At 47.9% G+C, this 27,941-nt stretch overlaps 1 protein-coding gene and 1 long non-coding RNA gene across 2 annotated transcripts in view; one reads left to right on the top strand and one right to left on the bottom strand.

Annotated features, from left to right (window-relative positions):
* Window positions 1-921: 921 nt before the first annotated feature.
* On the bottom strand, window positions 922-9,485 carry GPX3 (glutathione peroxidase 3). The gene is made up of 5 exons (XM_009209421.2): window positions 9,162-9,485; window positions 4,429-4,582; window positions 2,905-3,022; window positions 2,384-2,483; window positions 922-2,009 (listed from the first exon to the last, which is right to left on the bottom strand). The coding sequence occupies exons 1-5, from the start codon at window positions 9,246-9,248 to the stop codon at window positions 1,788-1,790; spliced, it is 681 nt and encodes a 226-aa protein (XP_009207685.2). The 5' UTR covers window positions 9,249-9,485; the 3' UTR covers window positions 922-1,787.
* A 116-nt stretch (window positions 9,486-9,601) lies between these two features.
* The window catches only part of LOC110743549, a 37,381-nt gene continuing 19,041 nt past the window's right edge, over window positions 9,602-27,941 (top strand). The window contains exon 1 of the long non-coding RNA XR_002522816.2: window positions 9,602-10,953. This is a non-coding gene — a long non-coding RNA (uncharacterized LOC110743549). The remainder of the gene's footprint in view (window positions 10,954-27,941) is intronic.

Raw genomic sequence — 27,941 nt, 5'->3', positions numbered from 1 at the left:
TTCTGACTCATGTTCATTTATGCACTAATGTTCCCCTATCAACCCCCTGCTTTCCTGGGTCCCTCCTTCTGTTCCCCTTTTCTTCCTTTCCCTTTCTTACTTTCTCTTGAGTAATAGTGACATACCAGGGCCTCCCTGAGGGTAGGGCAACCAGGGGCAGTCGAAGGAGCCTAGGCCAGGAATCAGGGGACTTGGGTTTAAATTCCAGTCCTGCCCCTCACTCATCAGGAGACCTGGGGCAAGGCGCGGCCCTTCTGTGAGCCTCAGTTTCCTCATCTGTCAAACAGAACACCTCATCTTAACTGACTTGAAGAACTGTGGGAGGGAATGAGAGTAGATCAGAACTGGTTTTATAAATTCCCAATGCTGAGTGACAGAAGCAGAGTGGGCCAAGGTAGGAGCCAAAAGCAGAGACCCAAAGCAAAGCATTCTCTAATTTCTCTCTCTCTTTTTTTTAAGAGACAGTCTCACTATGTTGCCCAGGTTGGAGTGCAGTGGCTATTCACAGACTCAGTCACGGCGCACTATAGCCTCAAAATCCCACATCAGCCTCCCAAGTAGCTGGGGCTATAGGAGTGCGCCACTGCACCCAGCTATTAGGTTGTTGCAAAAGTAATTGTGATTTTTGCCCCTTTTTTGTGGCGGAGGGGGCCTCCCTCATGAAGATGCCACCCCTGACAGGGCTATGTGGCCCTTGCACTCTGCTTTGGCTGATCTCGGAGAATTGTGGGGTGGGGAGGTAGCCTTGGATTTTGCCATATGGCGAAAACCACAGTTACCTTTGCACCCACTGTAAAAAGTTTTTATTGTTGTATTTGTTCTTTTCTCATCCTCCCCACTTTACCCTGCCCCACCTTCTCCTCCTCACTCCCCACCCAGGCGGGGGCAGCCACCATTGAAAAAGCACCACACACAGTAGGCTCAGCTGCTGCAGAAAGGCTTTTACTGGGCAGACAGGGGGTGAGTCTTATGCCAATGGACCAGTGAGGGGAGAGGGCACATCCTCTGAAGCAGCAGGGGTGGCATCCCTGCCCAGGGGCCTTAGCCTGAATGCACTAAGAGCTGGCCCCTCAGACAGGCTCAGGGGAGGTCCGCCCACAAGGGCTTTGGGCCCCTCCTTCATGAAGACGCCACCCCTGACATGGGGTACGTGGCCCTTGCTCTCACATCTGCCTTGGCTGATCTCAGGGAGGTTGATCTCTCTCAGGGAGAACTGTGGGCTGGGGATGTAGCCTTGGGAGGACCCTTCAGGAAGGAGGAGTTGGGGATTGGGCAGTGTGGTAGACCCAGAAACTTCTGGGGACGTCAGTGGTAGTTACTAATATTTGGAGGCAGTGGGAGATGCTGGCCCCAAGGTTGAGGTATCGATTAGAGCAGAACAATTGGACCTTGAGCTGGTTTTTCCTTTGGGTTTAGGTGTAAGTGAACTATCATCATTGGAATGGAGAACTGGAGAGAAAGGTTGTTATTCTCCAGCATTACACAGCTGCAGGCACACAGATGGTACACATTCCCAGAAAGACACATAGGTAGACACGTGGCTGTACACCCATACACACACACAGTCACGCACACCTGTAGGCCTGTGTGTAAACACCCACATGCACCCACACTCACATGCCTGGCAGTACAGACACAGAACTGTATGCATCCATTTGTGCCAGGCTGGGGCCTTGAGTGATAGGAAAGGGGTCTGTGGTGGGTAGATAGTGTGGTTGGAGACACGGATTCCTTCCTGAACAAAGTCCCTCCCCTACATGGTGGACATGGGATGAGACAGCCTTCAGTTACTTCCTCTTGACCCCCAGGGCTGCCTGCCGCCTCATGTAGGACAGGATGTCCATCTTGACGTTGCTGATCGTGGTCCGGTGGTGCCAGCGCATGACAGGTATACCATCTGGCCCCACCAGGAACTTCTCAAAGTTCCAGCGGATGTCGTGGACCTTCATGGGTTCCCAGAAGAGGCGGTCAGATGTACCCAGGAGCTCCGAGGTGGGAGGACAGGAGTTCTAGAGCAGGGATGAGAGGAGTGTCAACCTTGCTTGAGGCCACCCGACCCTCTTCTTTCCTAGACCTTCCTGGGGTGGGAGAACAGCCTGGCCCTGAGAAAAGAGCCCCAGTTTGGGAGTTAGAAGACTGACTACCAGTGCCAGCTGTGGCTCTAGAAGATTGTGAAACCCTTAGTATGTTCACTCTGGGTCCTCCTTCTGGGCCTTTCCTATAAAATGGGCCAATAGGGTCTGCAGAGCCCTCTAGCTGGAACAATAGATACCAAGAAATTCCCTAAGAGCCCAGGAACAGGGGAGGTGGCATGGCCTTCACGGTGTGGACTGGAGCCAAGAGGGGCTACAGTCCCAGCCAACACAGGTGGGAGCTCACTCACCTTTAGGAAAGTGTAGAATTTCTGCTCTTTCTCTCCATTCACATCCCCTTTCTCAAAGAGCTGGAAATTAGGGACAAAGCCTCCACCTGGTCGGACATACCTGTTGAGGATTGTTCTTAGGTGGGTTCCAAGGAGGTGGGCACAGGGCTCAGAAATGAGAGGAAGGGACAGAACAGGGGAGGGGGGTGTTGGGGGTCTGGATTTATTCCGCAGTGGGAAGCAGGAGCCAGTGAATGTGCAGTGGGTGTAGGCATAATGTGAGTCCGCAGTCTTCCTTTCCAGCCTGGTCCCTTTTCAGTGTCCCCCCACCTCGGTGCTCCCCGCAGATGCACATCACAACTAGTCATGTCTGTCCTTTTCCCTCTTTTGTCCCTTCCCTTCCATTCCCTCATTTCACTGGGGATCCTAGAAGAAGAGAGTGGTTCTTGGTGGCTGATAAATGTTCACCATGAATTGGGGTTGATACAAGACACATGGGCCATGTGAGAGGTGCTTTCTTAGGATGCTGAGTGAGCACTCACTTGAGGCTGGGAAGGATCTCTGAGTTCTCGCCTGGTTCCTGTTTTCCAAATTGGTTGCAGGGAAAGCCGAGAAGGACCAGACCAAATGGTGCAAGCTCTTCCTGTAGTGCATTCAGTTCTGGGCCAAAGAGAAAGAGCAGACATGGGAGTATCCTGGCAAGGAGCCCTGTCTCATCCACACCACTCCCCCAGCTCACCTGCTGTGCCACTGGAACTACTGAGGCCCGAGAAAGGGAGGGACTTGCCCAAGATCACCAGTGAGTTCACAGCAATGCTGGGACTCAGGTCCTATCCTCTTGACTCTAAATCGGGATGGATTGGAGGTTTAGGGGAAAAGAATACCCTTCCTCAAATCAGCTGTCAGTCACCTGCCCATTGCCAAGGCCCTCCACCTGGGCCATTTGGAGCACTCATTCAGGGCCCTCAGGATTGAGTTTCCTGGAGCAAGAACTATCCATCCCGGGATACAAGGCAGAGACCTTTGGGGTGAGGTTACAACCCTCCCATAATCTTTGGCAAATCAGGAACACAGATGAGGCCCTGGCCCAGCTCCCCAGTTTCCTCAGTGTCCCCTGGTCTCTTTTGCAGCAGCACCCAGCCCATCTCTTGCCCAAATACACTGTGCTCTGTTCCAAGGCTAGAGAGAAGCATCCCAGACAGAGCACTCACAGCCACTGGACCACGCGACCACCGTCCTTCCGCTTACGGGAATTGGCCTGATTGCCAGGCAGAGCATGGAGGGTCAAATTGTCCTTGCCTCCCTGACCCCCTGCCAGCAGACTGCTCAGCCCCAGAGCCTTTTCCCCTGGGTACTGTCGCTTGCCTTTGGTTGCCTGTTCCCCTAGCCTCTGTATTCTACCCCAGCTAGGGAGAAAGGAGTAAGCATATCAGGAGATCATGAAACCTGGGCCAAATGCCTCATTCCGCCACTAATAGCTTTGTGACTCTGCTTAAGTTGTGTTTCACTCTGAGTCTTGGTCTCCTATCTGTAAATTGAGAAGAGGGGAAGGCTAAACTAGATCATCTTCCAAGTTTATTTTAGAATGGGCATTAGAAATGTAGCCTGCCCCTTCATCCCACTACACCACGCATACACTCTGGGGCCTCGAGGCAATTTGCCAGAGGCCAGAGTTCCAGAGAGCTGCCAAGAGAAGCACCAAAGCAGATGGGGCTGAGGGAAAATGAGACATTCTCAGCAAGATGGAGCTCCAGTTACCATCTCATGCTCCAGCCAAAGGGAGCTCTAATCACAAACCGAATCTCCATCCCTCTGCCTTTAGGGTGGTTGAGGTGCCCAGAGATGAAGACAGGTAACTGGGAATCTCCTGGAACATTTCCAGAGGCAATCAGACCTCAGGCTTATACAATCATCTTCACAAAACCACGGAACACGGTGGAGCTGGGAAAAGGGGCTTGGACTCTCATGATGGCCATCACCCTTCCCCCTGTGCACCAGAAAAGATCCTGTGATTGAAATACGCCATACAGCCCCAAAGAAAGCAGGGAGGAAGGGTGGGCTCTTACCAATGTACTGGCCCGTCAGGCCTCAGTAGCTGGCCACGTTGACAAAGAGGACGTATTTGCCAGTGTACTGCTTGAAGGGGATGTACTCCTCCCCATCAATGGTGAGGGCTCCGTACTCGTAAATGGTGCCGCTCACGCCACCATGGCAGTCCATCTGGAACACAGAAAGGCCATAAAAGGAGCAGTTAGAGCTGGAAGGGAACTTGGACATCTCCATTTTCAAAAGAATGAAAGATCCCAACAGGGAAAGTGACTTTCTCCAAATCATCCCCGAGAATTGGAACTGGACTAGCACTGAGGTCTAATTCCTTGTGTAAGATAATGATTTTGAAAGCACTTAATAAGTGCTTATTAGGTGCTTACTATTAAGTGCTTAATACGTGAGTGCTTAAGTGCTTAATAAGCACTTAATAAGTGAGTGCTATGGAACCCTAGAGAATGACTTATTTTGCTAATTACTTCCACATCACATGTCAACTTCAGAATATTTACTGAAGTTATTTAGGGAGACTGCCCTAAAGCTGATGGCTGGGTTCCTGGACGGGCTGATGGAGACTGGTTGGGTGGCTGTTGGGATACTCCAGGCCATTGAGGATGAGAGCCTGAACTAGGCCAGTGTACTGAACAGAAAGGAGGAAGAGGCAGTATGGACATGGTCATTCAGAGGCTCCCAATCTGGAGGACAGGAAGGATGAGGCTGTTGTTACCAAATAGGGAAGCAGGACTGAGAGCCAGGCATGGGGGAAAGGGCTGTGGCGAGGTAGGGAAAAGCAACAATACCTGCAGGTGTTAATGTTCCGGGCCTGAGCAGGCTGGTGATGACCCTTATGCCTTCCTCCCTCCCCAGCTGCTGCTCACAGTCAGCCTCCAGGACAAGGAGGGACAGAGTACAGTGGACTGTGGGCTGGGAGATCTGGGCTCCACGTCCGTCTGCCATTAACTCCCTGTGTGGTCTTGGACTGACCCTTTCTTTTCTTCGGACCTGAGTTTCCTCATTTATAAAATGAGAACCTTGAACCGAACCAACTCTTCAACCAGGTCAACCATGATGGCTTGATAGGATCATGATCAGTGGGAAAGGGGGGATTGGGCTCACTGCTGGCTAGTAGGATGTGGCTTATGAGCCTACTCTGCCTCTACCTCATCCCTGACACAGACAACAAAACTCTGAGACTACCCTTGAAAGGATGTCTGTCATTGCATCATTGACACAATTTGGCAGGTGGGCTGGTCGTGATGGGAAAGGAAAAACCTTGAAACCATTGTATAAGGTGATCTTTAAGGTCCTTTGTGGCCTTGATATCCTTTGAAAGGTGGGCAGACAATAAACAAATGGAATGCAAAGCAGCATTATAGACCAGGAGAGGGCAGAGACAGGTGGCTGGAGTTAGAAAAGCAAATTCACTCCCTCTCTTCCCCTCAGTTCTGGAGAACTTGCTGTTGAGGCAAGGAACCTGGGCCTGACCAGGTGAAGGGAGTGATCCATGCTGGCAGGGTGTGGCCCCTGCACAGGATGCAGAAGAGATACCTCCGTCATGAAGCAGGCCTGCTGAGCCGGGCGAGGCTGCGCTTCCTCCGCCAGGCCATTCCCTGGCAGCTGCAAGCTCTCTTCTTGGCACTGGTGCAAACTTCCTGCTTTACATGAGTCTAATATTCCACACCCTGTGACTTTTGGTGGGTGCTGGAGGCAGGCCCAAGACCTAAGATCAACATTCCTCCTGCTCCTGGAGCTCCTCGTTCCAGCTGAGGCCATTTCCACCTTAAAATGCAGACAGACTGGGACACAACACATACACCCTAGACCGCCACAAAGGTCTAGTGGCCAGAAAGCCGGGCATCTCTATAGCCTGTTCACTTTTTTAACTCTGCCATGACCCAAAAATGAACTCCGAGACATGGAAGAAAAAGAGATGACAGGTTGTCCTAATAATGGGAGCTTGTAAACAGAAGGACCAGCTTCTGGGCACAGTTTCAGTTTGGGGGTGTGGCAAGGAGAACCCTATTTCATTCGCTTCTGTTTTTTGCTGGCTGCGTGGCTCTGAGCAAGTCACTTTCACTGTCCGGGCATATAATGTCCAGGGAGATAAACATGCTGCTGCCCAGAACGGTTGGGAGAATCTATTGGCAGAACAAAACAGGCATGGAATCTTTTGGAACAAAATCCCATGTCAAGGGATAGTGGGGGTCAGAAGGTGGCCCACGGGTGGAGAAGCCACAGTTGTGCTCCCCACTGATCACTGCAACTCAGTCCTCTATGAGTCCTCTTCCCTTCTCTGGGCACATGGAATCCCAGCGCAGTGCATCTGTAACAGTGGCTGAAGGAGATAACAGGGAGAGGCCATGACAGTGCCTCAATCCTCCCATAGCTGGGCAAGAGAGGAGGGTTCTGGTGGCTTGAAAGTTGGATGATGGGACTCAGCCAGGACTCTGGCTGGCTGGGGCTGCTGGTCTTGTGTCTTTCTCCTCTCCTGTCCTACCACTCCTATCAATATGATGCTGTGAGAAGTGGTCTGGGAGGCTGGAGACCTGAGTGCTGGGCTTTGCTGTGTCTCTGATGCCATGTGACCCCCTTTCCTGGGGCTCCGGCTCCTCCATTGTAAGATGGAGTCAGGTTCAGGGCTGTCTTAAAGGCCCTTTAACTCTGTCAGCCGGTGGTTCCATGATTCTCTCTGCCAGGTTTAGTCACCTAGAAACCAGCGGTTACTAGGATCCCATGCACGTCAGCAGTTGTCACTCTTTCCGGCTTCTGCAGTCCTTTTGTAGAGACAAGGAGCCTGGGCAGCCTGAAGTTGGACTGGGGAGGGGATGCAGCAAGAAGAGGAGGACCCCATCTGTTCCCTAGCCTCTTCCTTTGAATTGGTAGGAGGCAAACACCTCTCTGGGGCTGAGTCCCCTTTCATCCATTCCATTCTCCACATGCCCCATAACCCTATCCCTTTACCCTGGGGTTGGGGGTGAGATGAGTGGTTGGGTCCTAACCCAGAGCTAAGACATCTCAACTGTAAGAACTTGGGAGCAGAGATGGGCATGTCCAGGCTTTCATTAGCCAGCAAGTCCTGACTAGTTGTATGTGATATGATTATACCTCACCCTAAAACTTTTCTAGACCATCCCCATCCTATTCTCTCTGAGTCCATTTATCCCTCCCCAGAGTTCTGCAGAGAAGACATAGCTATGATGAGTTATTCATAGAGTCCAGGTTCTCCCCGCTAGCCTTCTTGAGGCAGGGCCCAATTCGTACCTTCTTTGACCCTCCCCAGTCTGAGAGGTTGGGACTCACTCCATGGTGCTGGCCTGTCTATGGCCCACCCCCAACATCAATGTTGAAAATCGACCCCATTCCTGACCTGGAAAATGCCTTCTGAGTTGGGGATTATGAACAGGGATGGATAAAAAAGGAGGGGGCTTGGACAAAGTGGCTTCACATCCATTTAGACTGACTCCAAGGAGAGGCTGATTAATGGGATTTAGGCTGAGGACAGAAAGGGGGTGAGTAACATGGAAGGAAGCCTGTGCTTGCAATGGGCTTCCTGAGAAGTGGATAGAATTTTGGAAATGGACTCCTAGACTCATAAGATCTTAATTAAAGCGAAGGCCCAGAGGATTTTAGAAACACAAGCTCAGAGCTTGCAAAAATGTGAGTTATGCGTGTTGGGAGGTTGGAGACAGAAATTGCTCTCTTTGAGTCTATCCCTACACCTGGCTTCTGCCTCCTTCCCCACCCACTCCCACTCAGTGGGTAGAGGAGAGGTCTACAGAGCCCACCCTGGTACACACTGTCCAAGGAGATCAGCATGCTGGCTCATCCCACTCTTGGCCTCAATATCCCCACTCCAGGTATGGGCCACACACCTGCTGGAAATAGACCGAGGCTCCAGAGAATTCTACCTCTCCTTCTGAATTAGCAGTCCCCAGCTTTCTCCAACTACCAGGTTTCCTCAGGCTAATGACAGTGGGTCCTGGGTAGTGAGGCTGCCCCAGAGGAGGAAATTGCAGAGAACAGCTTGTGGATTTTTCAGCTTCTCCAAGCATCCCCTCTGAGGCCCTCAGCTTCATTGTGCCCCATGCACTCCCACCCCCAAACTCCCCCCTGCAGATGGAGAAACAGGGGTCCAGGAACAGGTAAGGACTCAGGGTCCTGAGTGTTCGGCACTGTCACTCCAGAGCTCTTTCTAGCACTGATCTCTGCCTCTTCTACCAATGCCCTGAATCCAAGTGGCCATTTCTACCTGCCTGTATCATTCTTGGATTAGAAGAGCCCCCCACAGCAGTTCTTCAGGACCAGGCTCACCCAGCTGCCTCTCCCCTTTCTCGTTGTCTGTCTCCCTTGGAACTTGCACAGCCCACCCAGACGCCAGGCATGTTTTCTGTGACGCCCTCCCTCTCAGGTCCTACTGAAGGGGAGCAGCTCAGGCACGGAGGTGACATAGATGTAGCAAGGCGATCCCCGAGGTGGCAGTGGGGGGAAAGTGCGAGCTCGGGGGAAAGAGACCTTCCTCCCTTAGTCATTCTGCCCGCCTGAAGCACCAGGTTTCAGCTCTCCAACAGATGGAACTACGAGACGACGACGGTCGGGGGCGGGGTCGCGGCGGCAAAAGGGGTTCAGGGGGTCTCTCGCACCTGGGGATCGCCCATCTGGCGGGGAGCCTGGGAAAAGGGGTGCATTGCACTAAGCGCTGGACACCGAGGGGCTAGGTTTGTTCTCCTGGCCCCCCGCCCGGAGGCTCACTCACCTTCGACTTATCTTGTCCCCGGCTCTGCGGGAGGAAGCCGGCCAGGAGCAGGGAGAGCAGGCAGGACGCCTGCAGCAGCCGGGCCATGGCGGGCTGGGGGCACACTCAGGGTCGCCTGAGTCGCTGCCTGATCCCTGGCCACCGTCCGTCTGAGGTGTCCGGCGCTCCCAGCCACCTTTCAAGCCCTCGGGTGTGACCAATCCGCGGCCAAGCCGGGGCCCTTGCAGCCAATCGCTAGGCGGCTGGGATTTCAGGGGCGGGCACGACTTGCCCTCAGCTCCCCCTTCCCTGGCCCGGGGCGACAGTGACATAAGCAAATCTGGGCAGAGAGGTGGAAGTCAGGTCCCTGTGGACGTGGGAGGCAGTCCCTTCCTCTTTTGGCTCCAAAGTGCGAATGGAGGCGGGCACAGCGGTCTCCGTTACAGCGAAGGCAAGGGGGCTAATAGCACCCAAGAACTGCTGGAAGTCTCCATTCTGGGAAGCATTCCTTATTCCTATCGAGGCTTTAAAAACACCTTGCGATGGTCCTCTGGTAATTGAGGGTTTAAAATTTCAGCAAGATCTGAAGTTAAACTTCCAGAAACATTTACTATATATAGGCTTAGTGCTTAAGAAACAAAGAGTGGGTGTCCTGGGATTTTGAAAACCCCAGTCTGGTTAGGGCGCTGGGACTGTAGGGACAGAGAAGGTGGGGTGCCTTTCCTCCCCATCATAAGGGTCACAGCTGACACACCTGTAGCAAAAGACAGGTTAGCAAGAAAAAAGCATAACAGATTTATTTAATTAAAGGTTTCTGTGACATGAGAGTCTTCAGAAATGAAGACCCAAAAACTCAAGGAAAACTGTTTATTTTTAGACTTAAATTCTATGAAGACCATGGAAATGCGCAGAAATGTGAGTGGAGAAAAAGGGAATGGTCTAATAGTAATAAACTGAGTAGGAACCCCAGCAAGGCTTGGCAGTTTGTATTCTTGGCCTATCTGTGACTAAACCACCTGGTTTAGAAGCAGAAAATAAATTTGCTCCCTGTGTAGTCTTTAACATGTGGCAGTTCCTCTCTGGGCCTCAGCTTCCTCAGCTGTGTAATGATGGGATCGATTTGTGATCTCCAGTGCCCTTCTGACTCTGGCTAGATGACTTGTTTCTAAAGTAAGTGACAGACCAAGACCAGGAGTCCTTTGAGAATAGAGCCCATAATCACTAGCTGGCACAGGACCTAGCACACAACAGATGTAAAATATTTGCTGACTTAATCATTCATTACATTAAAAAACAAAATCTCCGTGGAACACTTATGATCAGGCCAGGCAGTTCTAGGGCTGGGCTGCCTAGGTATGATCCTGTCCACAGATGGGGAATGTGTTAGGAATCAGTCTCAAATCTGACCACCAGAGTCAACTGGGAAGCCTTTAATACAGATTCCTGGACCCCACTTTGGAGTCATTGCATTAGAATCTCTAGGGGCAGAAGCTGAGAATCTGCCTTCAGACATGTTCTAAAGGTTATTGTGAGGCAGTTGGCCTGGCTGTAGCCTTGATAGTGTGAGTCTTAGGATTAAGTGCCTTCTAGAACTTTCTTCTGACCAAGAAATGCCTTGAGAAACCATGCCTTTACTATGATTAAAGGTATTAACATCCCCATTGGAATTTGGAAGATGTCTCTCAAGTTTTGCATTCTCTGTGAAGTCTTCCCACCTGGAACCACAGCCTGTTGAAGTGGAAGGAACCTCAGAGGCCAGGAAGTCTTTAGCTGAGTTAAAGCCTGGGAGCATATGAACAATGGCTGACACACAGTAAGTGCTCAATACGTTTTATTTATTTTTTATTTTTATTTTTATTATTATTATTTTTTTGAGATGGAGTCTCGCTCTGTCGCCCAGGCTGGAGTGCAGTGGCCGGATCTCAGCTCACTGCAAGCTCCGTCTCCCGGGTTTACGCCATTCTCCTGCCTCAGCCTCCCAAATAGCTGGGACTACAGGCGCCCACCACCTCGCCCGGCTAGTTTCTTGTATTTTTTAGTAGAGACGGGGTTTCACTGTGTTAGCCAGGATGGTCTCGATCTCCTGACCTCGTGATCCACCCGTCTCGGCCTCCCAAAGTGCTGGGATTACAGGCTTGAGCCACCGCGCCTGGCCAATACATTTTATTTAACCACCTCACTTCACTGAATCCTAGAGACGAGGAGCAATTTACCCAAGTTCCCATAACCAACTGATGGCAGGGAGGGAATCAGAATCCAGGTCTCTAGACTCAGTCTCAGGCCCTCTCCATGTTGTTCTGTTGTCTTTTGAGGTTTGTATTTACCCAAAATTATAAACATCTGTGTACACATCAGTTTGTCAGAAATCCATTGTTCATTAGCATCAGTTAGCATCTAGTGACCCTCAACATGTCACCTAGCAACATGTTAACACCATGAGAGATGCTAAAGAGTTGTCTAGAAGCCAAAGTCCCTGCCCTTAAAGGTGTTTCCAGCAGAGACCAGCAGGGTGAGGGAAGGGAAGGTACCTAGGGTCACACAAGCGCAGGCTGGCACCTGGCAGCGGGCATCTCTCTACATTTTGCACCTTCTGTGTCTCACTTGTCTCACCTTAATCCCAGCCCCGGTGGTCTCTTTCTTTGGGGGAGACAAGAAGGAGCCAGATACCTGAGATGCTACCCCTGGATTGCTATGGAAAGTAATAAAGTTACTTTCCTTCTCTGATCTCAGTTGTCCACCTATTTATCAAGGATCTTTGACAGTCTCTCAGTGGTGGTGTCTGTGGCTCTTCATTCCTAAGGGTATAAGGATAGCCTGAGCCATACAAAACAGGAGTACAAAACTGATGACATGGACAGTGGGGTGGGGAGGGTTGGGGAGCCTGCCCTGGCATTAAGAAGGGCCTTTATGCTGCAGTCAGCTTTTAAAGGAGGTCTAACCATTGGCACAAAGAGCATGACAATGAAAACAATGAGAATGAAAACAATACTTCCCAATATTTTCATCAGCAGCCTTTTAAATACATTTGGTTGACTTGTTCTCAAGGACCCTATGTTTTGAAATATATCGTTCTCCACCAAGCTGCTTCCGACTGCCCTCAGGTTAAAGTCTAAATTCCTTAGCACTTCAGACAGTACCCTCAAAATCCATCTGCTTCTTCATCTTTTGCCACACTCTCCATATTCTCTCTGCCTCCACTATACTGGACATTTTTCAGTTCTTGCAGTCTGCCATTCTCCCTCACTTCCAGGTTTCATCTCTGCTGTTCCCTCTGCTCGGAACAGAGGTTATCTCCCTTCAACTGGTTCTATCCTACTCATTTTTCATGTCTCCACTAATGTCACGTCTTAAGAAAGGAGTTTCGTGGTGGTCCCCTTGTCTTCCTATAGTTCCTAGAGTATGTGACACTTTCTACATCAACCCTTTGTTGTACTTTATCATCATGTCTTGTTTGTCTGTTTTCTGCACTAAATTATAAGATCCAAAAAGGCACCAGCACCAGCACAGAGCCTAATACATAGTAGTTGCTTGATACATAGCTATCAAATAAATTAATGTCAAATAAAACAATATTTGGCATACAGAATAAGGAGAGCTTCAAGTCAGCAAGTTCTAACCATGTAGAGCCCGCAAGACTGGTCTGATTTCATCTTCTAGGAAGAGTCAAGACGTGTGGATTATGCTGAGTAGGCTTGTCAGAGGAGAGTAGATGATTTGCATTGGGCAAAATGAGAAGGGAGGGATAGAAAGAGAAGCTGTAGAAGAATCGTAAGCTAGTTTTGCTTCCATTCTGAGAACACGTCTTCCACATCCCAGACAAGTGAGCACTCAGAACCTCTTCATCCTATTTGTTAGAGACCTCTACAGGGAGCTCACTACTTACCTACTTGGTAGGTGAACAGAGACTGAAGATGACTTAAAAGGAGGTTTCACAAAAAGTGCTGATGCACTGTGTCTTCGAGGAAGATAGAACACAAGTTAATAAACTCAAAGGATTGTAAAAAGTTAAAACAATGAAAGCCAGCCTTATTATTGCTTAGTAAACACTTCAGGTTCTGGACTCAAAGATGGGATCAGCCACTCTAACTGATGAGCCTAGGTGGAAGCAGAAATGAGGCCCAGCCTGCGTCAATTCAGTGCCAACTTCCAACAGTAGCCCTTGTTTTGCAGTCAAGAAGAAATTGCAGAACTGAGCTGGGGCCCTGGAGCTGCCAGTTTCCTAAACAATTAGCAAATTTGATCTGAGGGCCAGCCAGAAGACAGGGAGTTCATCAAGAGGAGAGATGGGCGGCTGTAGTCTTTGCTTGTGAAACTAGTGCCTTCCAAACTCTGGGCTGCAGTTTTCTCATTTATGGGACAAGGTGTTAGACAAGTTGGTCTCAAAGGGCCAGGCTTTAGCATAAAGAGAGTAGCAGCCAGCATTCACTCAATATCCTATCCATACCAGGTACTGCCTTAATTAATCTCTGCAACCTCATGAGGTAGCCAACATTATTATCCCCATTTTGCAAATGAGGAAACTAATACATAGAGAGATTAAGCAACTTTGCTTAGGGTTATGCAGTTGGTAAGTCACAGAACCAGGCTTCTGACCCACACATACTATTCTGCTGTGAGCAGGTCTCTGTAAACCTACCCTACCCCTGGCCCCCGCCAAAGTCAGAGGAGGCTGAGAAGCTGAAGAAAGAAGCTGACATACCCAGTTCTTCAGAAAGAAACATTTATTAGGGACTTACAGACAGAAGCCACAGAAGTCTTAGGTGGCTGTGAAGTGAGATAGTGGATCCCCAAGCTATTTACCCCTTCCCAGCCCAGGGCTTATATAGCATAGGGAAGGGGTGATCTCCCTATTGAAGGGATGTGCAGGCCAACCAAAGTGTGATAATATTAAGGTTGTTTTCACCTAAGGAGAATATTTTTGATAAGGACATGCTCTTACACAAGGAACAGTAGATAAACTGACAATCTTAGAGGCTTTTCTGGAACTGGAGTTAATCAGAAATCAACATGGTTGAATCGGCATCCCAGACAGAGTGTCTTTAGTCTCCGCATATACTGTCTCCAGAGCCCTTGCCATTAACCTCTGAGCCAATATAGCAGGCAGGCCGTAGCGGTGTGTGGCTATTGCGTGCTGGGAGCAGGGCTAGTACAAACTGATCTGTGCTGTGAGTATAAAACACACAGTGTTCTCTGAAGACTTAGTTTGATAAAAGAATATAAAATATCTCAATAATTTTAATAAAATTACATATGGAAATATTTAAAACATATTTTTAATATAATGGATTAGCTGAGCACAGTGGCTCATGCCTATAATCTCAACGCTTTGGGAGGCCGAAGTGAGAGGATACCTTGAGCCCAGGGGTTTGAGACCAGCCTGGGCAACATAGTGAGACCACATCTCTACAAAAATTTTAAAAATTAGCGAATCACTGGAGCCCAAGAAATTGAGGTTGCAGTGAATGGTGATTGTACCACTGTACTCCAGCCTGGGTGACACAGTGAGACTCTGTCTCAAAAATAAAAATAAAAATAAATAATGCATTGGGTTAAAGAAAACATATGCTTAAAATTATTTTTGCCTGTTTCTTTTTGCTTTTGAAAATATAGCTACCAGAAAATTTAAAATTACATGTGACTCACATTATATCTCTGTTGGATAGCGCTGGCTTAAGCTGTATACTCTTAAGGGATTGGCACAGGATTATGATTGACTCTGTGAAATCTAGGCTTATCTCCTGTTGGGGGTCCCCAGATCACCTCTAGGTTCAGTGATTTGCTAGGAGGACTCACAGCACTCAGCATATAATTATACTGACACTATGATTTATTATAGCACAAGGTTACAAAATCAGCAAAGGGAAAAGGTGCATGGGACAAAGTCTGGAGGAAAATAGCCACGAGATTCCAAGAATCATCCCCCAGCTGAATTAAGCACACAGGATGTGCTTAATTCCTTTGTCAATGAACTGTAACAGCATGTGTAAAATGTTGTTTACCAAGGAAGTTCACTGGAGACTCCATGCCAGGGTTTTTATTAGGGGCTGGTCACATAGGCATCCTTGGCTAAGCACATACCAGAATTCCAAACTCCCAGAAGAAACGTAGGCAGTCAACAGAAACTGCATTGTTTGTACAGTTTAGGCATAATGAGCTACTCTTATTAGTTTGGGGAATGGTGGAAATCCTTCTGAAATAGAAGTTCCCAAGTGCTGACCCCAGGCCAAGCGTAGTGGTCTTTCTAAGGATCACAGTCTCGGGCCTGTACTACCAACAATTTGCTACAGATTTCCCAATGAGGCCTCAACAGGACCTGGCCTGGCAAATACTAGGTTTGTTGGGCTTACCTGAGATGGAGTTGTCCTAATCCGTTTGGGCTGCTATAATACAATTCTATAAACTGGGTGGCATGTAAATAACAGATTTATTTCTGCTAGCCCTATTCCACCTACTCTCCATACTTTTTTTTTTTTTGGGCAACGGAGTCTCGCACTGTCTCCCACACTGGAGTGCAATGGTGTGATCTCAGCTCACTGCAACCTGTGCCTCCCAGGTTCAAGCAATTCTCCTGCCTCAGCCCTTTGAGTAGCTGGGATTATAGGTGCCCCCCACCATGCCCAGCTAATTTTTTTGTATTTTTAGTAGAGATGGGGTTTCACCATGTTGGCCAGGCTGGTCTCAAACTCCTGACTTTGTGATTCACCCGCCTCGGCCTCCCAAAGTGCTGGGATTACAGGCGTGAGCCACCGCGCCTGGCCACTCTCCATACTTTCTAGGTTATTGTTCAGCTGGGAGACTATACTGCTATAGTAGCAATAACAATCTTCATAAACAGTCACTAACTAGTAAGCGACCCACATCCTACTTCCCGTGGGCTACCTACCAATGCACAAACCATTGAGGAGTAGAGGGAACTAATGAGTTCTAGAGTAAACTACCAGAGGAGCTGCCTCTCTTCGCCCAGCCTGACTACAGCTAACAAATGGTTAGGTCATGTCCACATCATTCTTAGCCCTTTCCCAACTCAGAAGGTTCATGTCAAGGGCACTTGTGAGACTTACTTCAGAAAGTTCTGACGCTGGAGTTCTGAGCCTATCTCAGTATGTGCCATAGACTAGTTCCTTCTGTCTAAGCTTTGGATTGCCCCCAACTGTGAAATAAGGAAATTAGAAGTCTAGGATTTTGTCTGTCCCAGTCAATCTATGGGTGGAGAGTTTCTCATGAGTTGCCCCGGGCGGGGAGTCCTTGAGGACGAATGGGGTGGTACTCTGCACAGTCTGCCCAGGAGCAGTTGGGCTAGAGGGGGAAGGTGGACGATGGGCAAATCATGTGTCTACTTTTTTTGTGGCAATAGCTACTATTTACCTCAAATGGTTATTTTGAGTTTGAAATGAGCTAGAGCACTTAGTTCGGAGTCTGCTGGTGACCACCCCCACCCCATCCCCTACAAGAGGGAGGAGTTGGATCTGGTGTCTCTGGTCCCTAACTTTCTTCGGACATGCTTTGCCACCACCTGGCTGGGTAACTTCAGCTGAAGTAGGTTCACCTCTCTGAGGCATGACGTTCCCCAGCTGTTGAATGGAGGTCAATAATTTCTCCCCAGTCTGCCTGCTAAGCCTTGTAGGAGGCCCAGTGTAGAGCTGAAAGTCACTAGAATGTGGACTCCAGAAAGGACTGAGGAATTGTTATATTCTTTTCCTTCCAATTTATCAATTTATTCTTTGTCTCCAAAGCCATGTCTTGTAGATGCCTTTGTCTTATATTACTGAGCATTACTGAGCTTTTTTTTTTTTTGAGATGGAGTTTTGCTCTTGTAGCCCAGGCTGGAGTGCAGTGGTGCTATCTCAGCTCACTGCAACCTCCGCTTCCCGGGTTTAAGCGATTCTCCTGCCTCAGCCTCCCGAGTAGCTGGGATTACGGGTACCTGCCACCACACCAAGCTAATTTTTTGTGTTTTTAATAGAGACGGGGTTTCACCATGTTAACCAGGCTGGTCTTGAACTCCTGACCTCGGGTGATCTGCCTGCCTTGGCCTCCCAAAGTGCTGTGATTACAAGCATGAGCCACCATACCCAGCCCATTACTGAGCTCTTAAATGTACTAAACTTAGTGTCAGTTAATTCAACAGGTATTCCTTAAGCACCTGCTCTGTGCTATGCATTGCAGCAACTGCTGAGGATTCAGGATTCAGAGTGAATAAGACAGGACTCCTGCCCTTGAGGAGCTTACACTCTGGTGGGGGAAACACAGCCAACTAACATGGCTTCACAGGTGATGATGCTGTCATAGGGGAAGGTGGCACAGAGGGATTCCTAGCCTAGATCAGTGGCAGCAGGGCCAGCTTCCAGTGGGAGTGGCGAGTAAGCTGGGAAAGAGCAGGAGGGGTTAGTTGGGTGAGAAAGAGGGAAAAAGAGGAGGAGGTAGGGACAAAGAGAAAGAGTGATTGGGGCTGAGAGAACCACTGCATCAAAGGCTGTTTGGCCTCTTCCAGCCTTGATACTCCATGTCCTGTGTGGCTGGAATGGAAAGTTCAAGGTAAAAAGTGACAGGAGATAAGGCTGGAGAAGCAAACAAGGGCAAGTGGAGATGAGCTTTTCCAGCCTTGGACTTTGTCCTGAGGACAATAGACAGAGGAAGCCCCCCTACCCCACCACTTTGTTTCATTATTCTTTTATTGCTTTTTGTGATTTTAGATGATCTCATTCATTTTTAAAATCTACCTATTTATGTATGACCTGTCCCATTTTCCTCCCAATTAGAATGTAAGCAACATGAGGTTAGAGCCCCCATCTGTCTTATTTTCTCTGCTGTAACCTCAGCCCCTAGGAGAATACCAGGCACACAGAGAGTACTCAGTAAATAGTTGAATCATGACTAATGAATGAATGAGTGAGAGAAAGGAAGGACAGAAAAAGATTCTCAAGTGTCTCTTAAGCCTTGTTCTTTGTCTTGATTAGGAACAAGCTTCTCCCTCCCCAGCCCTGATAGGCTAGGGAAGTGGCTTAGAAAATTTTGTCTCTTCCGTTTCAGGAGGGGAAGTGCAGGTGAGGGTGGGAGATGGGCTGGGAAGAAGAGTCCAGGGAGCTGGCTCTGCGGCTGAATGCCTGACTGAGTTGTGCACATCAAGCTCCTTTTTAAAGGGATCTGTGGTTCATGGGAAATAGCCTGGCCCTCACACTGGACCCCCAAATACTGTGGGACACCTGGGGCAGAATTTGTTTTTGCTCTACTTCTCAGTCTTTGGTTGTATCGCTCTCATAGGCATTATCATCACCAGAAATGTCCTTCGAGCTGATCTAGTTCCTTGCTCCTCAGAGGGTGATCCTTAGCTCTGCAGACTGGCATGGCCTGGGAGCTTGTCAGACATTCAGAATCTCAGGCTCTTTCCCAGACCTACTGAGAATCAGAATCTACATTCGAACAAGATCATCAGGTGACTCAGAGCCTCATTCAAGTTTGAGAAGCATTAATCTTGTTCAACCTTTCATATACAGCTGGGGAAACTGAGGCCCAGAGAGGCGAAGCAATTAGCCTAGTGAATAAATAACTCAGATGATGGTGGAACACAGGGTCCCCTCTTCTCTTTCCAGAGCTTATTTTTCTCAGCTCCTTAAATCAAAGATGAAACAAGGTTTGTTCTGACTGAGCTCCAGACTGATTGGAGTTTAAAATTGGCAATGTCTCTGCAGCTACCAGAACTCTGGCTTTGTGGCTGCATTACTGTCTGGACTCCACAGATAGACATTTCCACTGCTGCCTGCCCTACTCACTAATTCTGATCTTTGCCTGCCTGGTCTGACAGTCAGGGCATCTGGGTTCTAGGCGGTTTTGCTGTCTACTAATTAGCTATTGATTTGGGTAAGCAATTCTCTTTAGGTCTTGGTTTCCCCATCTGCAATATGAGACTAATAATAATCCTACCTCATAGGATTATGGTGAAGATTACATGAGAAAATTCCTTAAACCCAACTAGTGATAGTAACTAACAGTATGTTGCAGGCTTTGTATGTGTCAAGGACTGTGCTAAAGGCTGCAGAAGCATTATATTTGATTCCCACCACATCCGTTTTACAGATGAGGATCCAAAGTCATAGAAAGGCTAAGTGGGGCCAGGCGCAGTGGCTCATGCCTGTAATCCCAGCACTCTGGGAGGCTGAGGGAGGTGGATCACCTGAGGTCAGGAGTTCGAGACCAGCCTGGCCAACATGGTGAAACCCCGTCTTTACTAAAAATACAAAAATTACTCAGGTGTGGTGGCATGCGCTTGTAATCCCAGCTACTCAAGGGGCTGAGGCAGGAGAATTGCTTGAACCCAGGAGGCGGAGGTTGCAGTGAGCCGAAATGACACCATTGCAGCCAGCCTGGATGACAAGAGCAAAACTCCATCTCAAAAAGAAAAAAAAGAAAAAAAAAAAAAAAAAGAAAGGCTAAGTGATGGTCTACCTCACACGCTTGCTTGTGACCACTTTGCCGTGTTGCCCATTTGCAGAGCATTTTCGAGAGGATACAACCTCCCTCCACTTCCCTTTCCTAACCTGGTCCCCAGGATAGGTCTATGGGGTAGGCACTATTGCCTCACGCTTCACATGAAAATTTGAGGATCTGAGAGAGGATTTGCCCGAGGTCACAGAGCTTGTACATGGCAGAGCTGGGTAATGAAATGGGCTTTCTGATGCCGCATCATAACTTTCCACCACAGTACCTCACAACATGCAATAAGCTACTACACATGATATAGTTGGAAACATAATCCACATAGATGTAAGACATTATTTTTAACCATTTTCCCCTCTTGTTCCTCCTTCTTTAACAAGATATCTCCTATTTTGAAGCCCTTTTGAAGCTGTTGCTACATGGAGGCATTCATTCCTTGGTCCAATCTGTTTCTCTTCAAATTCCCCCTCACACCACCCCACCTCCTTTGATGGTGGCGTGGGAGGAGTAGCATTGAGCTGGGAATTAGAATATCTGGGTCTTTGTCTCTCAGCCTTTAACCCCTCAGTGTGTACTAGATAATCTGTAACATCTTCTGATTTAAGCCCATCTGTGCTCCCGCTGATACTAATGACACCTTGCATGGGCAGGGCTGTAGACTCTCCAGGGCAGAGAGTATCTGTGATGCCTGCGTGGTCCACTGTACCCTCCTAATGCTGTGGTTCTCCAAGCAGATTTATAGTCTCTCTCATTAATCCTCATTCTTAGAACCATACCTCTGGCCTTCCCCTGGCCCTGCTTCAGCAAGACCCCTTGCATAGATTGCTAAAGCCAGCCTCACTCTGAAGAAATAGAATTTTCAACTTGACATTCAGGGTTTATGGAACATGACTCCTATGGAAGTCTGATTTCAAAGCCCTGTGCGGTAGGAATTGCCATGGTATCTATTTTACACATGTGGAAACCAAGGTTTACAGAGCCACAGTGACTTGTCCAAGGGTTGCAGTGAGCCATGAAGCTAAAAACTGTAATGCAGGTTTTCTGACCCATGTTTCAGTGCTTTTCCTTATGTCCTTCCATTTTTTTTCGTTCATTTTCCATGTATTTATTTATTGAGCACTGACTCTAGTCAGGCCTTGGGTGGAGCACTAAGCATGTGGTAGTGAATACAACAGATGTGGTTCCTGCAGTCTTGGGGAAGAAGACTGTATTAAACCCTATGCTTCTTACACTATATTAAGTTGACAAATTCACGTCAACTATAAACTTCATATTTGGGGAGGGGAAAAGTTCTTTTTCACCTTACCTGGTTTCTTGCTTCTCCTACCACTTTCTGTTTGTTCCTGCTCCTCCCATTCAAGTCAGGGCCCTGGCTGAAGTCTGGGGGGCGGTCAGGCCCAGCAGCCAGAAGCGTCACCCCAGGTTCTAAGCCCTCCTCCCCTGCCTGTTCTGAAAGCAGCCACTGCTTCTCCCATTGACAGTGGGGACAGATAACACAGAGGCAGGGCCCCTGGAAGAAAGATCTCCTACACAGGGTCTGGTCTCTCCTCGTGGCTTGTGGGCCAGGGTGGAAAGGGCTGGAAAGGTGACTAGGACCCAGGCTGATTCATTAGTGTTATCTGCTTGGCCAGCCCAGTCAGACAAATACAAGATCCTTATTAGGCTCTGGGAAACATGAAAAGAGTGTTGCATGAGAACCCTGGTTTTGGCATCAGAGAAACCTGGATTCAAAGCCCAGCTCTGCTCCTTTCTAATTGTTGCAGCTTGGGCAAGGTATGGTTCCTCATTTGTCAAGGGGATTTTGTATGGACTAAGTAATGCATGTGAAAGCGTCTGGTGCAGTGCTTGGGATATAGTCCCTTCTCATTACAGGGTTATAATTATTAAAGATGCCAGTGGTGACATCAGTGCTTTAGTCATGGGGAAGTGCCTGAATTAAGAATCCTGGAGGTCATGGAGCCTGGGAATCTGACCTCCAGCATCCCACCAGCCCTCTGGCAGCCCATCTCACTGTCCCCTTAAAGTGCCTCCCTTCCCTGCAATGCACCACCTGCAGTTCTATAACTCGTCAAAAGCTCTATGGTCCCAGATAAATCCGAATCTCTCTGGTCTGCCCTGTTCTTACTGTAGCATGACAAGTTGGACCAGATGACCTCTAAGGGGTCCATCTGGCTTTGAAAGCCTTTGACAAGTTTCCTGTGGTCTCCCTGGGAGAAGTACTTTGTGTTCAAGATTCTGTCTTGTTCTTATCCGAAAAGGAGGAATGTGGGTTTTCAGGACTTTAGAATACCTTCAGAGAAGGTCCAGCTCTCCTCTCATGCACGCATACCCCTGTTCTACCTCTCCATTTGCATATCATAGCTGAGATTAATTTAGTACCAACTATGAGCTAGGCACTATTCTAAGTACTTTTAAAAGTGCTTTTATAAATTAGGTATGCTATTTATAAAAGTGCTTTTATAAATTAGATATACTATAAATTCCATTTTATGGTTGAGGAAACTGAGGCACAGAGGAGTTATGTAATCCAAGCTAGTAAGTGGTGGAGATGGTCTGGTTCCAGGACCTGCACTTCTACCCAACTTCTGCTCTTCGTTTCCTTCCCACACTTCACTGAAGCCCAGAGAGTGAAGGGGACTTGCCCGAAGTCACACAGCAATTGACACAGTGATCTCTGACCATTAAGCCATTGGAAGAGCCAGATTAAGGGCAAGTATAAGCCAAAGGTTAAAATATCTTGGCCTCACCCATTCTACATCCTCCTTCCACTCCCAGTTCCCATGGGCTATTTACTAAAAGCGGAGAGGCCTAGGGTGTGGTCTTGTGGGGAAGTGCCAAGGACAGGCGGGCCCCGAGGTGGTCAGCCCTCCTCTGAATAAAGGCTGGCTTCTTCGTTCACCCTCCCAGGCAGCAGCAGCAGCGCAGTCAGTGGGGTGGAAGTGTCCAGGGTGGAGATGGGAGCAGGGCTGGAGCAGGAAAATAGAACGAAAACAGGGCAGTAGCCGGGATTAGGGCAAAAGGATAGGGTGGAGGGGGAAAGGGATGACCAATATGTTTTAAATGTCCACTGTGTGTGCCTAACACAGTGCTAGGCACTTTCCCGTACATCCTGAGATGATGGCCCCATTGTTACCCCATTTTACAAAGAAGGAAACTGAGACTCAGAAGGATGAGTGATCCTGTGTGTCTACTGTGAAACGTATCCTCTTGCCACTGAAGAAAGGGAAGGAATGACAGCAGAGCAGGAGAGGAAGGAGGAAAGAGGAAGAGAGCCAGATTCAGGAGAAAGGAGAAGAAAGTGAGTATGGGGCCTTGGCGCTCTGCCCCAGCAAGGGCAATGGACCCAGAGTCATCCTCATCTCCCAGAAGGCTTACTGGGGAAATGTTTATGAGAAACCTCAACATTCAGAAGGAGCATGACCTTCCAGCTGGCTGTCCCGTGACTGCTGCTGGCTATAAACAGCCTGCTTATTAACCCCAGGAACCTGGCTCCTCTGCCACTTAAGGGATTGCCTGGAATGGGTGGGTTTGGAGAGCAGGAGGGTGCCTTGCCAAGAATTTGCAGACCAGGAGGAGTGGCTGCTAGGAACTCGATGATCTGTAGAGAGCAGGGCCAAAGGGGGCCCCCTCTGCTCCTACCCCTTGCAGAGTTGCTCAAGACCACATAGTGAGTTAATGCGCCCTAAAAGCCCTTAACCCAGACTTGACCACTTTAAGGGAATTACAAAGCTTGACTCATCTCATTATTTTCCCTAATGACCCATGTCATTAAAGCACTGTGGTGACATCAAATGAATTAATGGTCATAAAGGCATTTGGTAAACTGAACCCCCTTGTATACCTGAGACCTTGTTCCTAGTCCAGTCCCCACCCCTATTGATCACTTAGGACAGACTCACATAGTGAGACAAACACAGAGTCACCCACCACAAGCTTACCGCCACTTACTACCTTAGGTCACTCAGCCACACTAAGTCCCAGCTGTGAAATGAAGGTTATAATAGTAGTGACCTACTGGGGTTGCTGAAAGGATTAACCGAGTTACTTCCTATGAAGTTAGCACAGTGCCTGGCACCTTTGTGTGCTCAGTCAGTGTTTGCCACATCTATGCTGTGGGTCCCATGAGAAATTCTATAAACTCCACCACCACCACCACAGTTAATGCTCTTAAAAATGACCTCAAATTGGAAGTTTTTTGAATGGAGAACAGGAGAGGAGGCAGGTATTTGCAGGATCTGGACTGGGAAGAAGTAGATTTCATACACAGCTTGAAGGACTGAAAAGAGAACACTGAGAATATCGCTGTGGAATTTCTGGGAAAGGAAGGGAATGTCTAAATACAAGAAATTGACGAAATACTTTATGATGTTTACAACTCAAAAAAGAACAGAAAATCTCCATCTCATTCAAGGGCAGTGGTGGGACATGGCGATCTTTCAAGGACACAGGAGCTAGCGGCTGTAAGCAAAAGGTGTTGACAACCAGTCAAGCTCACAGGACTCATCCTGCTGGCTGCTGTCTCCGCAGCATTGCTGAGTGCAGTAGATCCTTCATCTTGCATTCCAGAAACTTCTCCCAGTGTTCCCAGTAACAGTGTCCTACCTAGAGTCTCGGAATATATTCCTGTCTATTCAATTGCTTCCTCTTCCCATTGAATCTTTCTTTTTAAAAAAAGTTTGAGAATTTTTATTCACGTAAGTTATAGATGATTACATTTTTCTTACATACCTGACAACTATGCTAAAACCCCATTTAATCCCTTCTGCTCTCCATGTTTGTCCCAACTCCTCCCCTTTATCACAATTAGCATGGGTTTAGCCTTCTAGAATTTTCTCTATGCCTACACATACATCATTTAAAATATATATGTGACAGCATTGTTTGGCTTTTCTTCTTTTTTCATAAGTATTGTTATACATTATTATTACAATACAAGTTGTTTTTCTTTTCTTTCTTTCTTTTTTTTTTTTTTGAGATGGCGTTTCGCTCTGTCACCCAGGATGGAGTGCAATGGCGCGATCTCGGCTCACTGTAACCTCTGCCTCCTGAGTTCAAGCGATTCTCCTGCCTCAGCCTCCCATGTAGCTGGGATTACAGGCGCCTGCCACCGTGCCCAGCTAATTTTTGTATTTTTAGTAGAGACGGGGTTTCACCATGTTTGGCAGGTTGGTTTCGAACTCCTGCCCTCTGGTGATCCGCCCACCTCAGCCCCCCAAAGTGCTGGGATTACAGGCGTAAGCCACCGCGCCTGGCTACAAGTTGTTTTTCTCATCCACTGTATATTCTGCAGATCTGTCATGTCAATACCTTTGATCTACTTAATTTGTAACTATTGCACAATGCGGATGTTTAATGGTTTATTTGCCTGCTCCTCCCCGACCCAGCCTTTCACCAGGACAGACAATGCTGCTGTGAACACCCTTCATACGCTTTCTTGTGCACGTGTGATTTTGTTTCTCTGGGATAGAAACCTGGCTGTGGAATTGCTGGTTATCAGGATCTAACATGCCTTGCTGAATCTTAAGTATAGGTTTTTCCCCGGCCGGCTCCCTTGGTCATTTCTTCTTCTTTTTTTTTTTTTTATTTTTTTGAGACAGAGTGTCGTTCTGTCACCCAGGCTGGAATGCAATGGCGCAATCTTGGCTCACTGTCTCCTGGGTTCAAGTGATTCTCCTGCCTCAGCCTCCCGAGTAGCTGGGATTACAGACACCTGCAACTACACCCCACTAATTTTTGTATTTTAGTAGAGACGGGGTTTCACCACGTTGGTCAGGCTGGTCTTGAACTCCTGACCTCAGCTGATCCACCTGCCTCGACCTCCTAAAGTGTTGGGATTACAGATGTGAGCCACTGCACCCAGCCTTCTTCTTTTTTTAAATTTTATTTTATTCTATAGAGAGAGGGTCTTACTATGTTGACCAGGCTGGTCTTGAACTCCTGGCCTCAAGCAACCCTCCCATCTTAGCCTCCCAAAGTGCTAGGATTACAGGCGTGAGACACCATACCCTGGGTCGTTTCTTCTGATTCTCAGGTACCATGTCTAAATCACCAGCTTCCTGTTTCTAACTCTCCACTAAACATCTCCAATCAAAGGTCCCTGAGGTCCCTCCAGCTCAAAAAAGAAAAGTGAACTCGCCTGTCCCTTCTGTCCAGTTCCTCTCCTCATGTACACACTCACATTCTCCTCGTTGCCCAAACATGAAAATCTTAATCACGATTCTTTCCTCTTTTTCCCCAGCATCTAATAAGATCTCGTGGATTTTATCTCTGTAATGTCTTCTGGTTCTCATTCCTTCGCTAGTTATCTTTGGTCAGGACTATTTTAACAAGCCCCCAACTAGTCTCCTTGTTCTCTTATGCAGTGCACCAAATTAATCCTCATAAAGCACACATGATGTCATTCTCTTCAGTTGGTTTCCCCTGAATACAAAATACAGTAGGATCTCCTTCACTTGCTACTCGCGGTCTTCACCACTCTGACTCAGTTTTATTTCTCTAGTTTTGTTCTCTTCAGATTCCTCCTTTTTCACACACCAGGCACGCTGATCCCCTTGCCATTCCCAGATGTGCCTGTATTTCTTGCCTCTAAGGCTTCGTTTCTGTGTTTCCTCTCTTAGAAGTCTCTTTCCCAGCCCTGCCTGTTGAAAGTCTACCAACCCTTCTAGGGCCCCCTGAATTCACATTAAGGACGTGCGTTCCAGTGTTGTGCCACAGTAGTCGGTTTCTTTACCTCTCTGACCATCGGTTTTCTTCTCTGTAAAAATGGGTATGAAACCTTTCAGGTCTATGGGTATTTTTTTGTTTGTTTGTTTTTTAAGAGACAGGGCCTTGCTATGTTGCCCATGCTGGTTGCAAACTCTTGCGCTTAAGCGATCCTCTTGTTTTGGCCTCCTAAAGTGCTGGGATTACAGGCATGAACCACAGTGCCTGGCCTGTGGGGAAGTTTTAATGAGATTATGCAGGTAAAGCACTTAGCACAGTGGCATGCACAGAGTAAAGGCTAAATACACCTTACCTCTTATTGTTAGCATATCTCTTCCATAAAGCTGTGCCCAGCCTCACTGTCGAAGTGAATTTCCTGCCTTCCTGGGCTCTCCTCTCTGTTACGGTGGGCACTTGGTTATTTAGGTGTGTCTGTCCTCACACCTGATAATGACCACCCCCGAGGGGCAGGGATTTGTCTTCTTTATTTCTGCATGCCTCATAGTGTCCCCAGCACAGCGCCTGGACTTGAATGTAGGCAGAATGTTGTACTGCTGTCAGTTTATTCAGAAATACTGTGAAGAGAAGAGCGCCTGATAATGAAATCAGAAGACGGCTCCACATCCAAAAAACGGGGCTAATACTAATGCTACTACCTGCTCACAAGGTTGGGGTGAGCTTATGTATGTGAGATATGGGAACTTTCTAAATAGGTTTTTTGTTTTTGTTTTTATTTTTGAGAGAGGGCTTTGCTCTGTCACCCAGGCTGGAATGCAGTGGCGTGATTATAGCTCTGTGTAACCTCAAACTCCTAGGCTTGAGCTGTCCTCCTGCCTCAGCCTCCCAAAGTGCTGGGATTATAGGCATGAGCCACTGCACCCAGCCTCTTTTTCTTTTTTCTAAATCTTAGCCTGTCTTCCCATGGTTGCCTGCTTCCCCCTTGTGGTTAACATTCCAAGCATGTATTAAAATCAGTCACTAGAAATCATCGAGCTGATAGCCAGAGGTTTATCTCAGCATTGTTTATATTACTGAAAAATCAAAAACAAACCAGGCCCCCACTAGGAGTTTGGCTAGATGATGGCACAGTTACACAGGGGAATATTATTGAGCCATTTGAATATAATGAAATAGATGTCTGTGATGTACTGCTAAGCCAAAATGTATAAACGTATAAACTACATCCCATTGTTCTAAATATCTATACAAACGTCAAAGGATAATAAGCTAAATGTTAATAGTGTTCAAGGGAAATGCAGTTGATCTGAGTTTTTAACAATGAGCATGTATTGCTATTAAAGAAATTTAACTCCTTTAGTTTTGGGAGAACCTATCAATAAAACAAGAAACCCATTAGTTAACTGTTATGCCAGACCCATCTGAATTGAGAGGCAGCATCGACCATCATTTATCTGCTCTCTGTACCTGCTGTCTGCAGAGGGTCTTGTGTGGGGAGAAGGTGGAGTGTACAGAGAATAAAGGATCCTGGGTTGGAGTTCTAGGAGCATCTGAGAAGTGGGATGATGGGGGCTATATATCCACTGCTCTTGGCCAGGCTGATTTTCGTCCTGAATTTGACCCTTTGTCCTAGCCCCCAATCAGACTCGCAGCCTAGACAAAACCCTAGAACCATCACAGGCCTAACTGGAGACCTGAAGGGTAAAA

Source organism: Papio anubis, chromosome 5, assembly GCF_008728515.1.
Source record: "Papio anubis isolate 15944 chromosome 5, Panubis1.0, whole genome shotgun sequence".
NCBI classification, from domain to species: domain Eukaryota; kingdom Metazoa; phylum Chordata; class Mammalia; order Primates; family Cercopithecidae; genus Papio; species Papio anubis.
The sequence above is the reverse complement of the archived record's forward strand: the minus strand, read 5'-3'. Positions and strand labels throughout refer to the sequence as shown.